Source organism: Lynx rufus, unplaced genomic scaffold (assembly GCF_022079265.1).
Source record: "Lynx rufus isolate CCGP_SWC_20201006 ecotype Redwood Valley unplaced genomic scaffold, mLynRuf1.p SCAF_14, whole genome shotgun sequence".
Lineage (NCBI taxonomy): Eukaryota > Metazoa > Chordata > Mammalia > Carnivora > Felidae > Lynx > Lynx rufus.
This window is the reverse complement of record NW_025814828.1, coordinates 15,449,604-15,471,774: the sequence shown is the minus strand read 5'-3', so window position 1 is coordinate 15,471,774 and position 22,171 is coordinate 15,449,604. Positions and strand designations below refer to the sequence as shown.

At 45.6% G+C, this 22,171-nt stretch overlaps 1 protein-coding gene across 1 annotated transcript in view; it reads left to right on the top strand.

The window, feature by feature from the left end:
• The first annotated feature begins 2,489 nt into the window (after positions 1-2,489).
• MAP3K15 (mitogen-activated protein kinase kinase kinase 15) overlaps positions 2,490-22,171 on the top strand; it is a 124,066-nt gene continuing 104,384 nt past the window's right edge. Inside the window, exon 1 of the mRNA XM_047075973.1 lies at positions 2,490-2,838. Within this exon, the coding sequence (XP_046931929.1) occupies positions 2,490-2,838 (349 nt within the window). The remainder of the gene's footprint in view (positions 2,839-22,171) is intronic.

Genomic DNA, 22,171 nt, shown 5'->3' with positions numbered 1-22,171 from the left:
ACAAAAGAGGGTGCACACTGGTGGCACTTGTTGAAGTTCCTAATTTTTACCAGGACTGGAATTAAGGCAGGATTTCTTTAAAGATTTATTCCAGCACTTTCGGCTTTCTTTTGGGGGTGGGGGTGGAGGCATGGACTGTACCATTACTGAAACAAGAAGAGAAGCCAAACCATGATTTTGTACGGTAAGTCCTATCCTGCTTTTGTCAGATGGCTTGTGATGTACTACAAAGGATACCATCGAGAAAGTGAAAAGACCAGTCATAGAATGGGAGAAAATATTTGTAAATCACGTATCTGGATAAGGGACCTAGATCCACAATATAGAAAGAACTTTTTAACTCAATAATAAAGACAAATACCCAATTTAAAAATGAGCAAAAGATCCGAATAGACATTTTTCCAAAGCAGTTATACAAATAGCGAATAAGCACGTGACAAGATGCTAACCGTCACTGGTCATCAGGGAAATGCAAATCAAAATCACAATGCAAATACAACATCACAGTGCAAATGCAGATCAAAATTACGACCACTTCACACCCACTGGGATGGCTGTAATCAAGAAGACAACAAATGTTGGTGACAGTGTGGAGAAATCGGAACCCTCCTATGCTGTCGGTGGGAATGTGAAATGATGGAGCCACTTTGGAAAATAGTGACAGTTGATCCAAAAATTAAGCATGGAGTTGTCATATGACCCACAAGTCCACTCCTAGATATATATCCAAGACAAATGAAAACCTCTGTCCACACTTTGTATGATTCCATATAGATGAAATGTCCAGAATAGGTAAATCTATAGAGAGAGAAAGTAGATTGGTGATTGCTTAGGCCTGAAGGGTGTTGGGGGAGTGGAGAGTGACTGCTAATGGATACTGGGTTTTGTGGGGCGGGGGGATAGGTGATGAAAATGTTCTAAAATTGAGTGTGGTGACAGCTGCTCAACTCTGTGAATATACTAAAGCCACTTAAATGGGTGAACTGGATGGTTTGTGAATTATATCTCAATAAAACTGGTATTAAAAATGAAAACCCAGGGCACCTGGGTGGCTCAGTCGGTTAAGCTGAGGAATCTTGATCTCAGCTCAGGCTTTGATCTCTGGGTCATGAGTTCAAGCCCCGCCTTGGGCATTAAGCCTACTTTAAAAAAAAATGAAAAACCAAAACCGCAAAACCTTGTGACAGCCTCAAGGGCATCCTGTCTTTTAAATACAAGTACTACCTGTGGTGGTAATACTACATTTAATATTGGAGCCTAAAATTGTGAGGCAGGGAAGGTCCAGAGTAAAGATCCCTTTGGGTTCACAGCATTTCATAGGTCAGGTAGGCATCCCACTTGGAGTCTATTTTCCGGGCATAGAAAATTTGTTGCTGGTGCATCCCGGTGCTTTGTCAAGGTCACAGTGAAAGGAGGAGCAGGCCTGCAGGACTGGGCTCAGGAGGGCCATGCTCTTGGGGTGCCTGGATGGCTCCGTAGGTTAAGCTTCCCACTTAGGCTCAGGTCATGATCTCGGGGTCGGTGAGTGGAGAGCCCCTCATCTGGCTCTGTGCTGACAGCTCAGAGCCTGAAGCCTGCTTCAGATCCTCCTCCCTTCTCCCCCCCCCCAAAAAAATAGGGGCGCCCTGGTGGCTCAGTCTGTTAAGTGTGAGACTTCAGCTCAGGTCATGATCTCATCGTTCAGGGGTTCGAGCCCCGCATCAGGCTCAGAGCCTGGCGCTTGCTTCAGATTCTGTGTCTCCCTCTCTCTCTGCCCCTCCCCTGCTCATGCTCTGTCTCTGTCTCAAAAATAACTAAACATTGAAGAAAAAATAAAAAAATAAAAAGATAAAAATAAACATTAAAAAATTTTAAAGGGAGGGCCATGCTCTTGGCAACTGGGACAAGGAGTACAAAATTGAGTTATTTATTTACGTATCTATCAGAATCAGAAGCGTTTTAAATAAGCATCTTCTCATCTCAATTCTGAGTGACAAGTACCTCTGTATTTAGCTTGAAATTGAATATTTACCTCCAGCCAGCGCTTTGAAAGAGTTTTTGCTCTGCTTGAAAAGCTTCAAATTGTTTTGAGGGAAAAAAACGGGACTCCTAACGTCCGTCAGGCTGGAGGGACGGCAACAACAAGATCCTAAAATTGACGAATCCGCCCTCCTCAGGGCGCTGCCCGGGGGAGGCGGCAGGGGGCGCCCTGCCAGCTCCTGCCCCGCCGCTCTTCCCAGAACTACCCCCCCCCCCCCCGCCCTCCGCTCGTCCTGACGTCCCAGGCCCCCGCCTCCCTCTCCCCAGCCTTCAAAGGGCGCTTGGGGGCTGCGGGGCTGGAGCTTCCGTCTGCAGCCCGGGGGCCTTGCCTTCACCTGCGGGCCGCGAGGCCACGGGTGCGCGCGGGCTCTTCCGGGTCCCGCCCCGCGCCCCCGGGAACAGGTGCCGGGACTGCTTGCGGCCCTTAGCCGCACGCGCGGAGGTGGGATCAAGGCGCGCAGGGCGGCCACATGGAGAGCGGCGGCGGGACTGTCCCCGCTGGGGCGCTTGGGGTGGCGACCGAGTCGCCACGGTGCCCGCTGCCGCCGGGAGCCGAGGTCACGGCGGAGCCCGACGGGGCGGCCGAGGGCGCCGGGAGCGGCAGCGGGGGCGAGGACGGGGACGCGCCGCGGCGGGCTCTGCGGGCAGTATACGTGCGCAGCGAGAGCCCCCAGGGCGGCGCGGCTGGCGGCCACGAGGCGGGGGCGCGGCTGTGCTTGCTGCGGGCCTGCGAGGCCGAGGGCGCCCACTTCACCTCCGTACCCTTCGGGGAGCTTGACTTCGGGGAGACAGCTGTGCTCGACGCCTTCTACGACGCCGGTGAGGCAGATGCCCCCTTCGCCCTTACCCCACGCCGCCTGCTTTTCTTACCCTGGCACACGCCATGGCCCTGGCCACCCCCACCAGCCCCGCTTCTCCTAACTTAACCACCAGCCTGCCCTGCCTTTCGGGAGGGGAGAGTAGGTAGCATTGTATCTTTTTACAGATAGGAAAACAGAAGCGACTGGCATTTAGCTTCGTTATTTTACAGTCTCCTTAAACATCCCTTAACCCAACAAACAGCCCATAAACTGGATGATGCGAAGCCCTCCTCCCCACCAGTTATCCAGTTTTTATTTCCTCCCTCTGGCCCTGTCCTTTTAGCAGTGAGTGGGCCCCAACCCCACCTACACATTAGAATCACCTGGGTAACTTTTACACCCCACCCCCACCCCGCCCCGTGCCCACATTGTATCCCAGACGAATACCAGAATCTGAGGCCTCAGTAGTTGTTAATGCTTTCTCAGATGATTCCACTTTGCTGCCCAGAAGGGGAATCGGTGTGTTACAATTGAGTGTGTGTATATATGTGTAGGGACAGGTGCTCTTAGAAGTGCCCCAGTGTTCTTTTTAGTACTCTAATTCCTGCCCCCCAAACACACTTTGACGGTGGGGCTGTGCTCTCCCACGTGTGTGACAGATCTGTTTTATCCCATGGTGCACAAGCATTTGGGGGCTCAGGGTCTCCTCCGTTGCTGGGATGGGGCCCTAGATCTCTGAGCTCACTGTAATAAGCACTGGCGTGACATTAATAAGCCTTGGGTATCGTGCGGTAATTACCTGGGGGTCCTTGTGCCTTGGCTTCTTCACTGATCAAAAGGTGGTAACGGTGCCTACCCTAAACCTAAAAGCATGTCGGAAGGTACAGGGAGAATTTAAGACGCTGGCCACACCACGCTGAAGCAATCAGCCAGATGTAGTGCCATCCATTCTCTGCCAGAGGCAACAGGGATCCGTTTTCTGCAGAGCAAATCCTCCCCGTCTGGAACAGGGGGCGGGGTGTCAGGCTTGTTCAAATAAAGTGGCCCCTGAGCCCGTTGAAGACACTCTCGACATTTCTGACCTCTCAGAGTGTACTCTTCAGCACAGCGTCTTTTTAGAAAAGTGCTCAGGAGCCCACTTCACCCAGAACCACTCGGTTTTCTTGCCTTCTGTTCATTCTCCTCCAAAACTGGAGTTTGAACAGACTCTTCTCTGAAAGGTTAAATGTTCCTTTAGCCACTCAGCACAGCTGTAGCCTCCTGCGTGCTGGTGCCAACTCTGAAGATCGCTGTGCAGCGGCTTTATTCGTGCAGGGGGGGAGGGGGTGTGTCTGTGTCTGTGACAAGCCTTCATCTACCAACAGGACCCCTTCTGGGTGGGTGTGAAAGTTATGTCAATCAGAAATTCTTTGGCTTTCGATTCCAGATCTACACAACAGGTACATTGCCTTCTCTTGCTCCCGGTCCTGATTCCCTAGAATTTTCTGCATCATGTGCTTCCTTTGGTTGACCTTGGCTTCATCTTTTTTTAAAAAAAATTTTAGTGTTTATTTTTGAGAGAGAGAAAGACAGTGCATGAGCAGGGGAGGGGCAGAGAGAGAGAGAGAGAGAGGGAGACACAGAATCCAAAGCAGGCTCCAGGCTGTGAGCTGCCAACACAGAGCCTGATGCGGGGCTCGAACTCACGAACCGTGAGATCATGCCCCGAGCCGAAGTCACAGGCTCAACCGACCGAGCCACCCAGGCGCTCCTTGTCTTTTTTTAAGAGTTTATTTATTTTGAGGGAGACAAAGACGGCATGAGTAGGGGAGGGGCGGAGGGAGGAAGGGAGAGGGAGAGAAACCCAAGCATGCTCCAAGATGTCAGTACAGACTCTGATGCAGGGCTCGATCCTACAAACTGAGATCATGACCTGAGCCGAAAACAAGAGCCGGACGGACACTCAACCGGCTGAGCCACCTGGATGCCCCAACCTTGGCTTGGTCTTGACTAAGTCGTTTCTCAGCACATCATTACAACTTATAAATATAACTTACGTATTTGTGTATAAATATATATGAATATAACATATATTAATATATAACAAATATATGTGAATATAACATATTTATATAAGTTATATAAATATATGTAAATATAACATTTATGTAAGCTATATAAATTTAACTTACATGTAAATATAACATATATATAAATATAGCAATAAATTCTTTTTACAGGTTTGACAAAGGATGTATGCCACTACACTAAGTGGGTTTATGGATTAAACAGCCCCCTCACTCACCTCTCCTGGCTTCCTCATCTCTACCACTCAGACTTTTGATATCTCCACCAAAAATCATACAAATCTTTCACTTTGGTTTCTTTGTAGAAGTTCTGTAAGCACGCTGTCCAACAGGTAGCCTCTAGCCACAGGTGGCAGTTTACATTTAAATGAGTTTAAATGCAGTAAAAGTCAGTTCCTTGTGGATACCAGGTGTATTTCAAGTGCTCAACAGGCACTGTGAAGAGAGCATTTTCCTCATCGCAGGAGGTCCCATATGGACAGTGCTGTTCTAGAAAAATGTTTGTGGGGAGGGGACCAATGGAGCTGTCCCAGATGTTTTTTAGGGAGGCTGGTAGGTGTGACGTGTGAACACTTCCGACCTCTTGCTCCCATAGCAAGGCGAAACCGGGTTGGGTTGGGTTTTCCTACTCCTGGTGCAGTTTTATGTGGTCCTGTGTGGGTCTGGATCAGAGGTTCCAGATCACCAGTGCCTGGGTGATTTGGTGGGATATGAGAGAGCCCCAGGCAGGCCTTCATCCCAGGCAAGGACAGGTGATGCTGTGGGGAAAAACACCGCCATGGCCATGAGTACTGTAAAAAAACAAATCATAAGATCTACGTAACATAAAATTTGCCATTTAATCATTTTTAAGTGTGCATTTCATTGGCATTAAGTACGTTCACGCTCTTGTGCAGCCATCTACAGAGAACTTTTTTACCAGCTCAGACAATAACTCTGCTCCCCTTAAATAGTAACTTGTCCTCCCCCGTGCCCCCTAGCTCCTGGTAACCACTGCTCTACTTTCTGTCTCTGTGAATTGGCCTGTTCTAGAGATTTCATAGAACTGGAATCATACAGTATTTGTCTTTTTGTGTCTGGCTTATTTCACTTAGCATAACATCTTCAAGGTTCCTCCGTGCTGTAGCACATACCAGAGCGTCTTTTAAGGCTACCAAATACTCCAGTGATTGCATACACCACGTTATGTGAATCCCTCGTCTGCAGATGGGCCTTGGGTTGTTTCCACCTTTAGGGTATTCTAGATATTTCTGTGATGACCGTGGGTGTCTGAATACTTGTTCAAGTTTCTTCTTTCACTTTCTGTGGTATATGGTAATTTCATGGTTAAATTTTTGTTTTTTTGAAAAACATCCTGTTCACTTTGAGCGGAGGTGGTGGTCGTCCCTATGTGCCTTTGGTCCATAGAAGGACTAATTTGTTTTATTTTTTTTTTTGAGCATCTGTCGTCCATCTTCAAAGTTGGGAGTCTTGAATTTAGTAGAACTATTGACTTCTTTGAGGGTCACTCAGTTACTTCTAGTATTTGGAGAACAAAACAGGTGTTCTCTTTTTTCTCTAAAAGAAACCCCTTCTGGATATGCCTTGACTCCTTTTGTCTAAGTGCCCATTTATCTACTTGAACAGAATTCATAGTTATGGCTTGAGGTCCTTCTCTTGTGTGTGGAGTGTATTTACACGCAGCAGCCTTTTCTCCTTCTCAGGCTCATGCTGTGTCTCCCTCTTGGAGGTTCTCTGTGCTTGTGAACATATTAGAAACCAAGAGTTCCTTCAAGAAGGAAATCTGTGTAACTCTGTCTCCTGCTTTCCCGCACATTTTGACCTGGAAATTCTATTCTCCTGGACTCTATAGTTGAATCCGCTTACTGTGATATCTGATCTTAACCTGAGATCTGGTTCAGTAGAATACATCGATCTCCTAGGAGTGCACCGTATTTTTGATGGAGGTTTACTCTCCAGGTAAACCAGGTGGTTAATGACCAATCTAAGTTAGAGCCTCCATGGTGAGTTAGCTAGTAACTGCTCTAATGACAGCAGCCCCTTTGATCGAGCCTGCCCTGGGGCACAAGTTCTCTTCCCACTGCTGTTGGGTTTGGCTCTGCCTCACTTGGCTCCTCTCTGAACCTCATTTAGTTGGTACTTTTCTGCCTCACAGGCCCAGCTTCTGAAGATTTTGTCTTCAGTTACTTTCACGGTGATTTTACACGTTGTGAGCTATTGCCACCTACGGCAAGAAGTCTTTGCACTTCCTGAACATCGATTCAGAAGACCAAGACCAGGACAGATGAGCTGTTTGACTTTGCTCTATCCGGATGACACCCCTTTTCTGGCTGGCTCATACAGAGTCATTTGGAGGATACCAAGTGTGGCAGAGATTGTTGGGTGACCAGGGATTCACGCTCCTAGTTGTTGCTGGGAAGTGGGGGCTACATTTTCCAGCCCTTTGAGTCTTGGGATGTGTAACTAGTTCTGGCCGATGAAATGGAATTACAAGTGGCATCTGTCACTTCTGGGCCCAGGTGTTAGCATAGTGAGTAGTCCTTCCCATACCTTGTGTCCCCTTCCTCTGGTCCCCACGGGAACCTTAGAGGCTCAAGGTAGACGATGGCAGCGGTGCACAATGGAAGGCCCCCAGATCCCTGAACCACTCTTGGAAGGATCACTGTTGGAGCTGGAATGTTTACTTAGGAGTTCGCATAAGCAAGAGAGAAGCTTTTATTTGGTCAGGCTACTAAGATTTGGTGTGGGGGGTGTTTGTTACCGTGGTAAGAGTGCAACTTGGGTTATGAAAACCTAGCCCAGCTGCTAGGAAGTTGTCTCCAAGGTATGCCTTTCCAAGAGGAAGTCCGGCTGTGTATCACCTCAAGTAATGGATCGTCCCCGTTCGTGACTGTGGGGCCCCACGCTGTGCTGCTGTGAGTGAAGAAAATAGAATTGAGATGCTTGGACCATCAGGTTAATACCAGTGATGGGAGGACACGTTCTGGCTTTTTTCCTTGGTTTCACCGGTTTTGGAGGCCAGGTTATTTTTGCCTTTTGTATTAACTGATAATGCAGTGATTCTGTTATTTTCAAAGCTGACAGTAATATTGTGCTTCTGCCGAGATAGGATATGTAATGGTTTAACGTAAAGCCAGCTGTAGTCCCTTTTGCTGCCCTTTGTGTGGGTTGTGTCTAGCCTCTCCATCTGTGATGTTACTTGTGGATTCTTTATCAGCTTGGTGATAAAGACCAGGCCCTGCCAGCTTCTGTATACTCTTCCACAGTTCCGGACCTCCCTTGCGGTCAGCTGGGCCCTTGTGGTTAGTACTGGCCTGTGAAATGTGAACAATGCCAACACGTATCACTTCGCAAGAGAAGTTAGTGTGCCTCCTCCGTCTGTCTCTGCCTCTGTTATGGCAAACTCAAAGGTCATGTGTTCAAGATGGCTGTTAAGTCACTGAACTGGGGACTTGTCTCATGGCACCCTAGCCTAGGTTACCCCGACTAATCCAGTTTGCCACGCATTGTGCTAGAAACGCCTGAATGCGTCCCTCGGCTTTCGTGGACTTAGTCCACAGGTGTATTGGCTTCTACTCAGAGAGCCTTGAGGATGCCTTAGGCCTTCTTGTAATCAGGTGCATACTCTCCTCATCACTGTGGAAAATGCAAAAGGTTCTAAGGAAGAGAGGTGTGGGTTTAATGGTTGTAGAATGTGTACTTTGCGTGGCATCTCTACCTGGTCCGGCAACTGGCCAAATCGATATCCAGCAGAATATAAGGGCAGTAGTTCCTTAAACTATTGCCTTCTCTTAAGTAAACACTGATGAGTGAAATCATCAACTGGGAGTCGGTCTTGGCCCCACCTTCTCGGTCATGGACGAATCCGGCCTATTGCTTCCAAAATAGTTCTCGGATCTGCTGGATGTCACTCTATGTGCCTCTGCTACCTTGGTACAGGCATTGTCTTCTCTCGGCCAGGGTGCTGTTAACACCTTTGTCCCTGGTCTCTTAAGGTTGGGCCGGTCTTGGTGCGTTCCACCCCATGTCATCTGCTTGGACACCACTGTCCCCTGGCACCCTCCACCACCCTGCAGTCTTGCTTTGTCTATTACGTCCTCAGCCTTCACATCTCCTTTCTTCAAGGAAGCCTTGACAGATTCCTCACCCTTACCCTCTCTCTGTCAGCTTGCACACCGAGGTCTTCATTCCTAGTGAGTAACACAGTTGTGATTAAACGATTACTGATTTAATGATTGATCTTCTGTGAGACCTTGAACTCGTCACCCGTAGGCAGCCAGATGCGGTTTTCTTTGCTACTCTTGGAGTGCTTCCTAGGAATATCTCTCTATTCTTTTTTAGAATAACTCTCAGTGCACACAGATGACACTTGGTTTCTCCTGTTGAGATGAAGCACAACTTTTTTGGTACCCTCAAAAAGAAATCAGAATGTGGTTTCCTGTAAAAGCCACGTTGAATATGGTGGCCAGGCATAGATACAGTGCAGTTGTCACTTTTATTAGGAAATAAGATCCATCCTAATGACACCCCTCTGGATCTGAACCTTTCTCCTGAGTGGTACGTATCGAATAGAAGAGACCAGAACCACTCACTCTGGAGACACTGGAATGGAAAGAGTGGTTTGAATTGTGTTCTGGGGATACTGGTTCTTTTTGTCCACATTTTCTACAGTGTATATTTTTTTGTAATATAAATAATTTTATATTAAACAAGTGCAGTGGGAGATTCACGATGGGGTCATCAGAAGCCTCTTTTCTCCCTGCTGGAGACAGTGATGTGGCTTGCCCAGACCACAGTGGCTTTACTCTCAAGGACAAGGCTGCGTGAGTGCCTGGCTGGACCTCGGCTGTCTTCGGCCGGACCTGGCTGCTGGCTTGCCCTCGAGGGCCATTCGCGGAGCCTCTTTCCTTTCTAGCTGCTCTTACTGCTACTGACTCGGCATTGAACCTGGAACTTTCCTCCATGCTTAGTCACGTGGGCCGAGTGAAAGAAGGTTGCACCTGCAGCATTTCCTTGCAGCTGTGCTGATTGAGCCTTGAGTGTGTTTGGGGTAGATAAATACTCGTGGGCTGGCCTGCTACACTGCTGGCTCTCTGTTACTGGGGCAGAAGGTGTTTGGGGTTCCCAGCAGCCAGCTTACAAATAGATCTTTGGAATGCAAGCCATAAACTATTGTTCCAAGACTCTGTGTATCAGGCTTTGAGATAGGAGCTGTTTAAATCCTGTTCAAGTAACCTCTGTGGAGGAGGGGTGAACTCCTGCAGAGCCTGCTAGAAAACATCTGGTTTCCACCCCCCCCCAAACATCGCCCCCCCCATACCTTCCCAGCTTTCGGGCTGTTGGGTGTGACAGGGCTTGGCCAAAATGCCTGGTGGTCGTTGGGGCTTGATTGGTGGTAGGAGGTGCAGCGCAGGAAGGAGTTGAGCTGTGGACCTCAGCAGGAAGCAGAGTTCACTGGAGAATCTGGGTCTGTGCGAAGCAGCCCGGGCGCCAGGCAGAATTGGACAGGGGTGGCAGTAGGAGAGAGCAGGCGCATTAGATGTAGATGAATTTTTTCTTAAATTTTTATTATGGAAAATTTCAAGCATGTACGTTACCAGCTTCAACGATGATGAACTTTCTGCTGTCTTTATTTGTTCTTTATGTACCCCCTGCTCCACACTTGATTATTACACTCAGACTTTTTTTTAAAATGTTTATTTTTGAGAGAGCGAGAGGGAGAGCACACGAGCATGAGTAGGGGAGGGGCAGAGAGAGAGGGGGACAGAGGCAGACCCTGTGCTGACAGCAGAGAGCCTGACTCAGGGCATGAACTCACAAACGGTGACATCATGACCTGAGCTGAAGTCAGACGCTTCACCAACTGAGCGACCCAGGTGCCCCCTACTCTTAAACTTTTTTTCTTTTTTAAAGTTTATTTTTGAGAGAGAGAGACAGAATGTGAGTGGGGGAGGGGCAGAGAGAGAGGAAGACACACACAATGTGAAGCAGGCTCCAGGTTCCAAGCCACCAGCATAGAGCCCACCGTGGGACTCAAACTCACCAACTGTGAGATCATGACCTGAGCCGAAGTCGGACACTTAACTAACTGAGCCACCCAGGCACCCCCCTCTTGTACATTTTTAACGTGCAATGTATATGCATCAAAGTACACAAATCCCCACTGACTAAATCCCTGTAAATAGATCCTATCACGATAGAATTTCCATCTGTCCAGGAAGTTCCCTCATGTCCCTTCCTGCTCATTCCCCTCTCTCTTCCCGTTCCTGGCACCAAGGAGTGACGGAGGTGCTGTCACTACCAAGTAGATTTGCCTTCTCTGGAGTTTTGTATAAATGGGCTCATGCAGTGTGTACTCCTCATTGTCTGGCTTCCTTGGTTCAGCATGATGTTTTTGAGATTGACGTTTACTGTTGCGTGTACCCATTGTTTGCTCCGTATTCGTGCTGAGTACTGTTGAATTGTATGGATATACCACAGTTGGTGTAGTTATTCTCCTGTTGAAGGACATGTGGGTTGTTCCCAGTTTGGGGCTATTACAAATAAAACTGCTATGAACATTTGTGTGTAGGTCTTTTTGGTGAGCAAATGTTTTCATTCCTCTTGGGTATATGCCCCACAGCAGAATGGCTGTATGCGAACCTGTATAAGGACCTTCCATACCTTTCTCCCAACTGACTGTACTATTTATGTTCCTGGCAACGATGCACAAGAGTTAACATCCTCGCCGACACTTTGTATTATTGAGCTCTTCAACTTTGGCCTTGCTAGTGGGGGTATAGTGGTTTCTCATTATGGTTTTAATTCACCTTTCTTTGATGACTGATGACGTTTAGCACCTTTTTATGTGCTTTTTGGCCAGGCAGATAGCTTCCTTTGTGGGGTGTCTGTTGAGACCATTTATCCATTTAATTGGGCTGTCCTCTTACTATTGAATTAGAAGACTTCCTTATATATTCTGGATTCAAGGGCTTTGTCAGAAGTATATTTTGTGAACATTTGCTCCCAGACTATGGTTTGCTTATTCATCTACTTGGGACTTTGGATGAGCAGAGAATTTTAATTCTGATGAAGTCTCATTGAGGCTATTTTTCTGTTTAGGTTGCCTTCTGTGTCCTCTCTGAGAAATCTTTGTCTCCTTCCGGGTTGCGGTTGTACACATACACTTTGATGTGTTCTTCTGAATGCTTGACAGTTTTAGCTTTTACACTGACATCTATAACTGATCTCAAATGAAGTGACTTGTGATAGACCACGCCTGACACCTTGTCTCAAGCACCTGAGAGAAGGGTCTTGCCCCAGATGAATTTTCCAGGCGCTTTGAGTCTAGTTGCCAGAACCACGGCTGCCTCCCTTTCACCTTACCATCCAGGAGAGCGTAGGAAGTGCAGGTGATCCTTCAGGTACATTGCCTTTCTGCTTTTTGGAATAAACACCACCAATACAGATCTGTGACGAGACTTTACCAACACGTGTTCCGTCATTGTGTCCTGCTACCCTTGTTAATACAAATGGCAGAGGGGAAAAAACCTTGGCTTTGCAGATCAGGTTTCTATTTTTGCCCTGTCATTTATTGGCTGTGTGACCCTGGATAACCTACTTAACATCTCTGAGCCTCATTAAAAAGAAAGTCTCTACTAAGTAGAGATTCAGCCACAGTGCCCTGAACTCAGTCTCGTAAGTGCTCAACAAATGTCAGTCCCCTGTGCCTCCCTTTCCTCCTACCAACAAATAGACCAGAACCTCGCTATGTAAGGAAATATGCTTTGTGGAATAGTAAAGACTCAGGGATCAAACCCTTTGGACAATCATTATGTAGTAAGGTCACATTATACTCCTGCAATTGGGTAAAACACATTTTTTCCCAAAGTTTTAACGTTGGAGATTTAATCCTAACTCCATTCCTGGTCCTGTGTTCAAGAATGGAAGTGAGAAAAAGGCACAAAACCCTGCTTTGATGTCTTTTCTTTTTTCTTTTTTCTTTTTATTGAGGTCAAGAATATTTATATAGAAAAGGGCACATTCTTAAGTGTACTGCTCTGTGAGCTTTCATAAGCTATACGTGCTGTGTAATTCTGCACTGGGATCAAAAAAGTGAATGCCAGTAGCACCCCAGAGTGAGCTTGCTTCTGTTTTCCAGCCTGGCCAAGTCTCAGCATACATTAGTTTTCCTGTTTCTGTACTTTCTTTTCTTTTTAAAGTTTTAATTTTCATTTCAGTGTAGTTAACATACAGTGCAATATTAGTTTCAGGTGCACGGTATAGTGATTAAACACTTCCGTATAACGCGGTGCTCACGACAGTGCCCTCCTCAGTCCCCGTCACCTATTTACCCCACCCCCCCCACCCCCGTAACCACCAGCGTGTTCTCTGTAGCCAAGAGTCTGTTTCTTGCTTTGCTTCTCTCTCTTTTTATAAATGGAATAATACAATTTCCTTTTAGTGTCTGGCTCCTTTCATTCACCATTATGTTTGTGGAATTCCTCTCTCGTTAATACAGCAATAATTTGTTCATTTTCATTTCTACGTACTGTTGCCTTGTAAGAATATAACACAGTTTACGTTTTTTATTGTTGAACATTTGGGTAGTTTCCGGTTTGTTCCAATTGCTGCTAAGAATATTCCACTTAAAAAAACCCCAGCTCTATTGAAAAGTAATTCATCCACTGCAAATGTACAGTTCAGTGGTGGTTGGTGTGTGTATGGAATCATGCAGCCATCGCCGCAGTCTTGATCTCAGGCCACTTTGCCCCCCCCACCAAAAGAACCCTGTACCCATTAGCAATCATTACCCACTCCAGCCGCCTAGCCACGCCCCCAGGCGGCCATTACTTTCTGCCTCTCTAGATTTGCTTATTCATATAGATGTCATTGTGTAAAATGTGGTCTTCTGCGGCTGGCTTCTTTTCACTTACCATGTGTCCACGATTCATCCTTGTTGTGGCTTGTATCTGGACTTTATTCCTTTGTTGTTGCTGAATGAAATTCTGTATGGATAGACCATGTTGTTTTTATCTACCTGATGGATATTGGGCTTGTTTTCTAATTTTGGCTATTGTGAATAACGCTATAACTTTTTGTGTGGACATTTGTTTGCATTTCTCTTGAGTATGTTCCCAGGAGTGGGATTTCTGGGTCATATGGTAACTATATTTAACCTTCTTTAAAAAAATATATATATATATATATTGATTGTGAGAGGCCCCTGGGTGACTGAGCATCTGACTTCGGCTCAGGTCATGATTCTCGGTTTGTGGGTTCGAGCCCTGCATCGGGTTCACTGCTGTCAGCGTGGAGCCCGCTTGGGATCCTCTGTCCCCCCCCCACCCCTCCCTCACTTGCATGCGCTCTCTCTCTCAAAAATAAATAAACATTAAAAAAATTTTTTTTGTGCTAAAAAGCCACATAATATAAAATTTACCATCTTAGCTATTTCCAAGCATACAGTTCAGTAGTGTTCAGTACATTCACCTTGTGCAACCAATCTCCAGAAGTTTCCCATCTTGTAAAATGGAAATTGCACCCATTAAATAACTCTGAGTTTCCCCCTCCCCTCCATTCCTGGCAGCCACCACCCAGCTTTCTGTTTCTATGACTTGACTACCGTGGACACCTCTTGTAAATGGAATCCTGCAGTATTTGTTTTTTGTGATTGACTTATTTCATTTAACATAATGCCTGCAGGGTTCATCCATATTGGAGCATGTGTCAGGATTTCCTTCCTTTTTCAGGTTGAATAATATTCCACTGTAGGGATACGCCTTATTTTGTTGTATCCATTTTATCCATCAGTGGGCTCTTGGGTTATATCCACCTTGTATTTAACCTTTTCAGGAACCGCTTTTCAAAAAACAACTGTTTTCCAAAGCCGCTATACATTTTACATTCCCACCAGCAGTGTGCGAGTGTTCCAGTCACACCGAATCCTCGTTAGCACTGGTTATGGTCTGTTTATTACAGCTGTCCTAGTGGGCTTTAAGTGGTAACTCATTGTGGCTTTTTATTTGTATTTCCCTGATCATGAAGGATGTTGACTGTCTTTTCTTGTGTTTGTTGGCCATTTGTATACCTTCTTTGGAGATATATCTGTTCAAATCCTTTGCCCACTTATTTTTAGTTATTTGTCCTCTTACTATTGAGTTGTAAGAATTCTATACATGTTCTGGAGACAAATCCCTTGTTAAGTATGTGATTTGCAAATTTTTTGTCTGATTCTGTGATTTATCTTTTAACTTTCTCGGTGCTGTTCTCTAATGCACATTTTTTTTAAATTTTGATGAAGTCCAGTTTATTTTTTTCTTTGATCCCATCTGCACTATTTCCCCTGTTTTTTTTTTTTTTTTTAGTTTTTTACTTATCCGTATAGTGTTTATATCAGTTGTCAGCATGCTGCCACGTGCAAGCTGGCTGCCTTCATTTTGTAAATAAAGCTTTATTGGAACACATCCGTTCATGTATGCAGTGGTGGAGACTGTGAGGCTACAAAGCCAAAAATATTTACTTTCTGGTCCTTTACAGGAAAAAGTTTGACAACTTCTGCTATGTAAATATAAGCACATATGAATGTACGTTCTTATTCTCCCTTTCTTAGTCAAAAGGTACCAGACCAAATACACTGTTATGCACCTTGTATTTTTCCATTAACAGTCGAGCCTAAACAACTTTCCAAATCAGAATATGGGAACCTACCTTCTTCTTTTTTATAGCTGGAGAGTACATGATTGGGTAAATGGATCTTGTGTATTTTACCAGTTCCTCTTTAAAGAATACTTGGATATATGGTTGTTGTTGTTGTTGTTTTTTTTTTTGCTACTAAGCTGCAATGGGTAATTTTGTATATGTGCTATGTAATATATGTGTAAGTATATTTGTGGTTAGGTACCCAAAAGTGGCATTTGTGTATTAAAGAATAAATGCACCTGCAAAAATAGTTTGCTAGTCTTTTGACTCTTGGTAATCTGTTAGTTGAGAGATAGTATCTCAGTTCTAGCTTGTGATTCCCTTATTCTAGGTGTAGTTGAGCACATCGCCCTTGTTTCTGAGAGCTATTTATTCATGATCCTTCCTGGTGCTTTTTACCTATTGGTTTACGGGCCTTTGGGAGAGTGTCTTAATTTCTAGAACCTTCTGTGTTTGGGCACAAACTCTTTGTTTTCTCTCTGTTCATATTGGATCATTTATACTGCACTATTGTTAATTTCACTGACCCCCCCCCACCCCCACCACCCCCTTCCGCCCGTCATGTCCATTCTTCTTGTGGGCCCGTCTGGTAAGTTTTCTATTTTGGTTATTATACTTTTCATCCCTAAGATTTCCATATGGTTCTTCTCTTTATGTGGACACTTTCTACTTTTTCCATTCTTTTCAGAAGTGTCTGCCCTTAACTTCTTGGAGAACTTTTATAATAATTGCTTTAAAGTCATTGTAAGGTAATTCTGATATCTGTCATCTTGTCATTGGAGTGCATTGATTGTTCCTATGTGAGTTTGAAACTTTGCTGCTTCTTTGAATGCCAAGAGATTTTGGATTGTACCCTGAACCTTTTGAAATCCTATCATGAGATTCTAGGCCTTGCATATATCTTGTAGAGTCTGTTGGTATTGTTGCTCTAACAGGTGGTCAGCCTGGTGGTTTTAGGCTGTCAAGTTCAGTTTCAGTTGTGGTTCCATTTCTGATTTCAAAGCCTTTTCAGTGCTGCATGGCTTTGCACTTTGTGATTTACTGGAACTCTCCTTTTGGTCTTGTGGCCAGAAGACTGGGGCTTTAGTTAACCCACTCAGCCTCACATTTCCACAACTGCCCATGTTTGAGGCCAGGAGTTCCGAGAGAGAACAAGGCAGGGATTCACTGCCGCCCCCCCCCTCCACCTTGAGACCACAGCTCCTCCAGTTAGAGCAGAAGTTTGCCCCATCTCAGAGGTCCAGGCACCTGTAGATCCCATTGCCACCGGCTGTCTGTGCTGGCATCACTGTGGGCTTGCGAGAGTCTGGGGGATGCAAGGGAACAGAGAAAAAAGTGGAGAACTGCCTTCCCTCTCTCTGAGCATTAGAAGTCCCCTTTCCTGCTTTCTGAGCCACAACTACAGAGCTCTCCTTGCGCTCTCTGCATCCACACCCAGCACCCATTTTGGGGTTTCAGGCTGCCTTTAGTCCTAGCTAGGGAAGACTGGGGGAATATGGGCCACTTGCTTTTGGTTTGGTGGTACTTTGGAATTGAGTCTTCTCCAGTTGGCTTGCTTTTCATATTCCTAAATACCTATTCAGTCCATTCTGCCTACTTTTTTATAGATGCATTCAGGGAGAGACAAGCTGGAATGTCTACTCCATCTGACTTGGAACCAGAACTTAAACTTGGACCATTACATTTTGAGATGTTTTGTCATGAAGCCTTAGTAAGCAGAATGTAATATCTTTGCATCTTAATGATCAACTTAATAAGCAAAAATATCCTCAAGGCCAGCTTCGTTGTATCAGACCAGTTTTGTCCGTAAGAGAGGCTCTGTATGACTGGTAAGATTGGGAGCAAAAGAAGTGAAACACGAGATGGTGGAAATGGTTGATATCATAGAGGTTCTTGTTGGGTCTCCAGCGTAGCCCTCCAAATATTTTGGTTGTGAGCTGCAAGCAAAGACCATTTCGATGTTGAGAATGACCCTTGGATTGTCCTTGGGTCTCCCAAGGCTGAAGTTTTAAGACTTGTTGGAAGGGTTCCCTAAAAAAATGTGTTGTCTTTCCTGAAAATGAAAATCCTGCATTCACAGTACTTGTCCTTGCTAGGTAATTTTTGTAAAGTCTGTGGCTAGTGAGGCATACTTGGTGCAAACCAGGAACTCTGGACATGGATTCTCAAAGAACCTCCTAGGAAAAAGGATATTGGCATGTGTGTGGGGGGATTAGATGGGATGAGGACAAAGAAAAATGGCCCTATATCCAGCAGTGAGTTCCCATCACCATTGCCAAATGAACTGTGTTCCCCTCCGTAGGCTGTGAGGTGGACGCCACTGAGGAAGCTTGGAGCACAGAATGGGTAAAATCTGTGGTCAGGCAGAAGTCCTGGTACCTAGGGTTGATCTTGAAAGAGCAGTTGATTTGGTCAGGAAAAAGGGGGATGTTACCTTGGAAGTGGATGTAAAAGCCACGGGTCCTCCTGTGTTGACTGGCGGTCATTTTAGCGAGACAAGTAGAGAACAAATTAAGGAAGGTAGCGGCCATTTCCTACAGTCTTGTCACTCTGACGGAAAAGTTCAGCGGTACCCTCTTCACAGTGTGTGCCATGTGGTACCTGTGCTTCAGGCTCTACCCATCTCTGAAATTGCACACATCTTGAAGGCGACATAATGACCCAGACCTTTTAGAAGGAGAAGTCATTATCTGCTGGTCAGAAAAAGCTTTTTAAGAAATGGTCTCAAAAACTGTTTGCCAGAGAGCGCTCTGTTAAAGCAGATCCTTTTATAAAAGGGCTGAAGGAAGCTGCAGAGAACATTCAGGTGATGAAGATGAAAATATTTAGGTGGCATGTTTAAAAGCTGCCAGGGAACCCAGAGGGGGAGCTGTGACGTGTACCATCTCGGGTGTGGACGCTGGCACACCGTTTCAAGCACCGAGCGAATGGTAGGGTGCCGTTGTTGTCCTTGGTAGCTGGAGGAACAACGTCAGTATGTGAACGCTCACTGACTTAAATCATGCTGCCTTCTCTCTTACGGATAGTTCATTGCGAGTGGGCTAAGATGATGCCCGGTAGGGGCGTCTGGGTGGCTCAGTCGCTTAAGCGTCAGACTTCAGCTCAGGTCATGATCTCACGGTTTGTAGGTTCGAGCCCCGCGTTGGGCTCTGCGCTGGCGGCTCAGAGCCTGGAGCCTGCTTTGGATTCCGTGTCTTCCTCTCTCTCTGCTTGTCTTCTGCTCATGCTCTCTCTGTCTCTCTCTCGAAAATAAACATTAAAAAAATGTTTTTAAATGAAGCCCGGTGAGTCCATTTACCTCACACCTTGCTTATATTTGACATGTTTCTTTGAAGAAAACTGGTAGTCAGCACATCTCAATCACACTTATAAAGTTACACACATTTATCTTTTGGTCATTCTTTTTTTTATTTTTGTTTTAGTCTGATAGCACACACAAGCAGGGAAGGAGTAGAAAGAGAGGAAAGAGAGAATCCCAAGCAGGCTCCACTGACAGCACAGAGCCTAATGCGGGGCTCAAACCATGAACTGTGAGATCATGACCTGAGCCAAAATCATGAGTCAGCCACTTAACTGACCGAGCCACACAGGCACCCCTGTTTTTTTTTTTTTTTTTTTTGGTCATTAAAAAAATAAGATCTTGGAAAGCAAAAGATAGGGGGCCAAATATAGGTTGCTCCTGCACCCTGCCTCGCCCGTTGAAATGGGATACCCATCCCATGCCTCTGTGTTATTTGGTAAGGATTTGTTGACGTCCTGACACTGAATTGGTAGGTTGTGTCCTCCTTATGAGACTGGAAAATTGGGTTTAAAATAGAAGTAGAATGTGCCTCCTGTCCAGTAAACATGGGCGCTATTGTTTTTAGGTAGCTTCAGATAACTAATGTTGCCCTAGGTCCAGTCAGATGTTTTTAAATGTCTTTGGCAGTAACGTTATTCTAAAATCCAGTTCATTTAGATACAACCAATCTTCCTTATCTTCATTATTTCAGATTGCCTGGAATATATGTAAAAACTGGCATGAGCCAGTCCAGTCACAGAATTACCATACGGTAAATCATTTACCATTGTATCATTTTGTTGACAAGTGGTTGGCTTTGGAAGTTGGACACTTTTAAACCATACTAGGAAATTAGAGTTTTACTTACTGCTTATAAAACATTTCACAAAAATAATGTTCAAGACAGTGTTCAAAAGTTTTTAATGAACTAAAATCCTGTGCATCATTCATCTTTTCATATTAGCACGTCGTGAGATCCTTGCACTTGATTCTGAAATTGTATGAAGGGCACTTTGATTTCAAATTCAGACACTCTCCTGGTAAGAGTAGATTTTAAGGAGAGCCCTGGCTGTTTTGCAAGTTCCTGTTATGCTGTCTCTTAAGGTTTATTAAACCAAGATGGGAAGGGGGCGTGTGTGTCCCCATCAAGGAGAATGGTTTATCCTCTGCAGACTTTTCCCCTGAACCTGACCTTTGTCGTTAGAAACTGAAAGGTAATGGTTGCTCGGAGAGCAGGCTGCATTTGCAAAGGAAAATCTGAATTTTACCTCTTTTTATCTGTGGTCTGTTTGCCTAAGACTTAGCTTGATCAATCAGCTGTTTTACCCCTGGTGGGTGTGTTTCAGAGTCAGGAAAGTCGTAGACCTCACGTGGACACCTGGGAGCCCTGTTTCGGTCGGGCCCTCGCTGTGTGACCTTGGGGCAATCTTGGTGCTTCATTTACCCATCTGTGAAGTAAAGCCAGTACCTACCCTGCCAGTCTGCCAGGGTGGTTCTGAAATTCAAACCAAGATGTTTGTGGGACTGTTTTGTAAATGTCAAAGCAGGTGACCATTGTGGTGATTGAAGCTTTTAGGTAACTTATGATCTCTTTAGGGGAAGAAAAAAAAAACCTTGATGCCTCATTTATAATAAAAACTCCATTGTGGTGTTTAAATTTACTATTTATAAATCTGCAAAATTAGTATCTTCGGAGTTGTAAAAATAAGCTGGTTGAATATTGTTGTGGTGTAAATCCTGAACATAAACTCAGTGTAGTGGCCTGAGTGACAAATGTCAGGCAAAAATGTCAGCTTTGGGTGTGAGACAGTTTTTCTGTTGAACGTGGATTACGTGGAGTCTGGATAGCGGTATCAATCTGCTCTGTGTCAATTAGGCGCCGGCAAGTCTCTGTCCCAACCCTGGGTGGAGCCGCGGAGGGGCTCTCTAGTGGCGGTGGTAAGGCCGGTGGGGCTAGCGTACGGGACCCAACACAGAATGTTGAGAAGGCGGAGGAAGGAAGGAACTCGCGTCACTGGATTAAAACGTCCTCTCCTCAGTGACAAGCTAGTCCATCAAGTTGCAGGTTTCCCCCGAGAATGGTCGACATAACTGGGGGGCTGCTGTCCATCTGTCTTCCGCCCTTTCCCGTCACTCTGCTTTGTCTTCGGATGCTTCCTTTCCTCTGTTAGCTAATTACAGCCATCTCCATGGCTTTGGAATTAGCATCTTCGTTGCCACCTCTTAATAGCATAATTAGGCAACACATTCTTTTTCGTATGAGCAGGTGATCGAGTCTAAGGAACAATCCTGTACGCAGAATGTCTGATTCATTCAGGTGCAGTGTGATTTTTTGACTCCAAGCAAATGTCTCTGGGAGCAGGTACCCTTCTGAGATAAAATAATCAGGCTGGGTCGTGTGTCTTCAGCGTATATGTTTGTCCTTTCTTGAACAACAACCTCCAAAGGGTGAATTTGGATAGGATAGGCTCCCGTGTAAAACCCCTCGTGATTATTTTTTAAAAACTTTGAGGTGAGGCATTGATGCCACAGTGATTTTTTCCTCTGCATTCTCCTCTTTTAGCAACACATAGTGAAATATTTGGGAATGAAATGCTAGGGTGATGTCTGGGATTTACTTCAGAATAATGTGGAAGGGGGTGGTGTGGGTGGCGGGAGAGATGCGACAGGGCTGGCTGTGAGCTGGTAATTGTTGAGGGAGGTGAAGCGGGTGTGGGGGTTTCGTTATACTATTCTGTCTGCTTTTATATATATTTGTAATTTTCCATGATACAAAGCGTTATGGAACCAGGCTGGAACGCTGGCGGAAAAACCAGGGGGCACTCGAAGATCTTGGTGGGTCGGAGATTGGTTTAACGCCGGCGGGCTCAGAGGAGACTGTTTCTCCAAAGATCTGAGTGCCGAGTGCAAGTGGGGAGGGTAATTTATAGTCATCAGCTTCCATTTCTTTGGGGGTTTTCGGGCGCGCAGCAAACAAAGGAAGAAGAGCCCGGAGGAGGGGTCTCGAAGCCAGAGACCAGAGTCTGCTTTAGCCCCGTCGGCCATCTTTGGCGTCCTTCATGCACTTCTCCAACAAGAGTAAAAACCACAACGCCACCCTGCCTTAGGTTTCTCATTGCCCTAAGGTAGAGTGCAGCCCTCCTCACGTGGCCTTCAGCCCCCTTAATCACCTGGCACCTTTTAACCCTTCCAGGTTCATCTTCTTAGGAAATTATTTGCAGTAGCCTGAACACTTAATGGCCCATCTTACCTGGCCCTTTGCACTGGTTTTCTTCTCTTGCTGCAACACTCTTTCCATCACCTCATCCTCATCCTTCCATCCAATT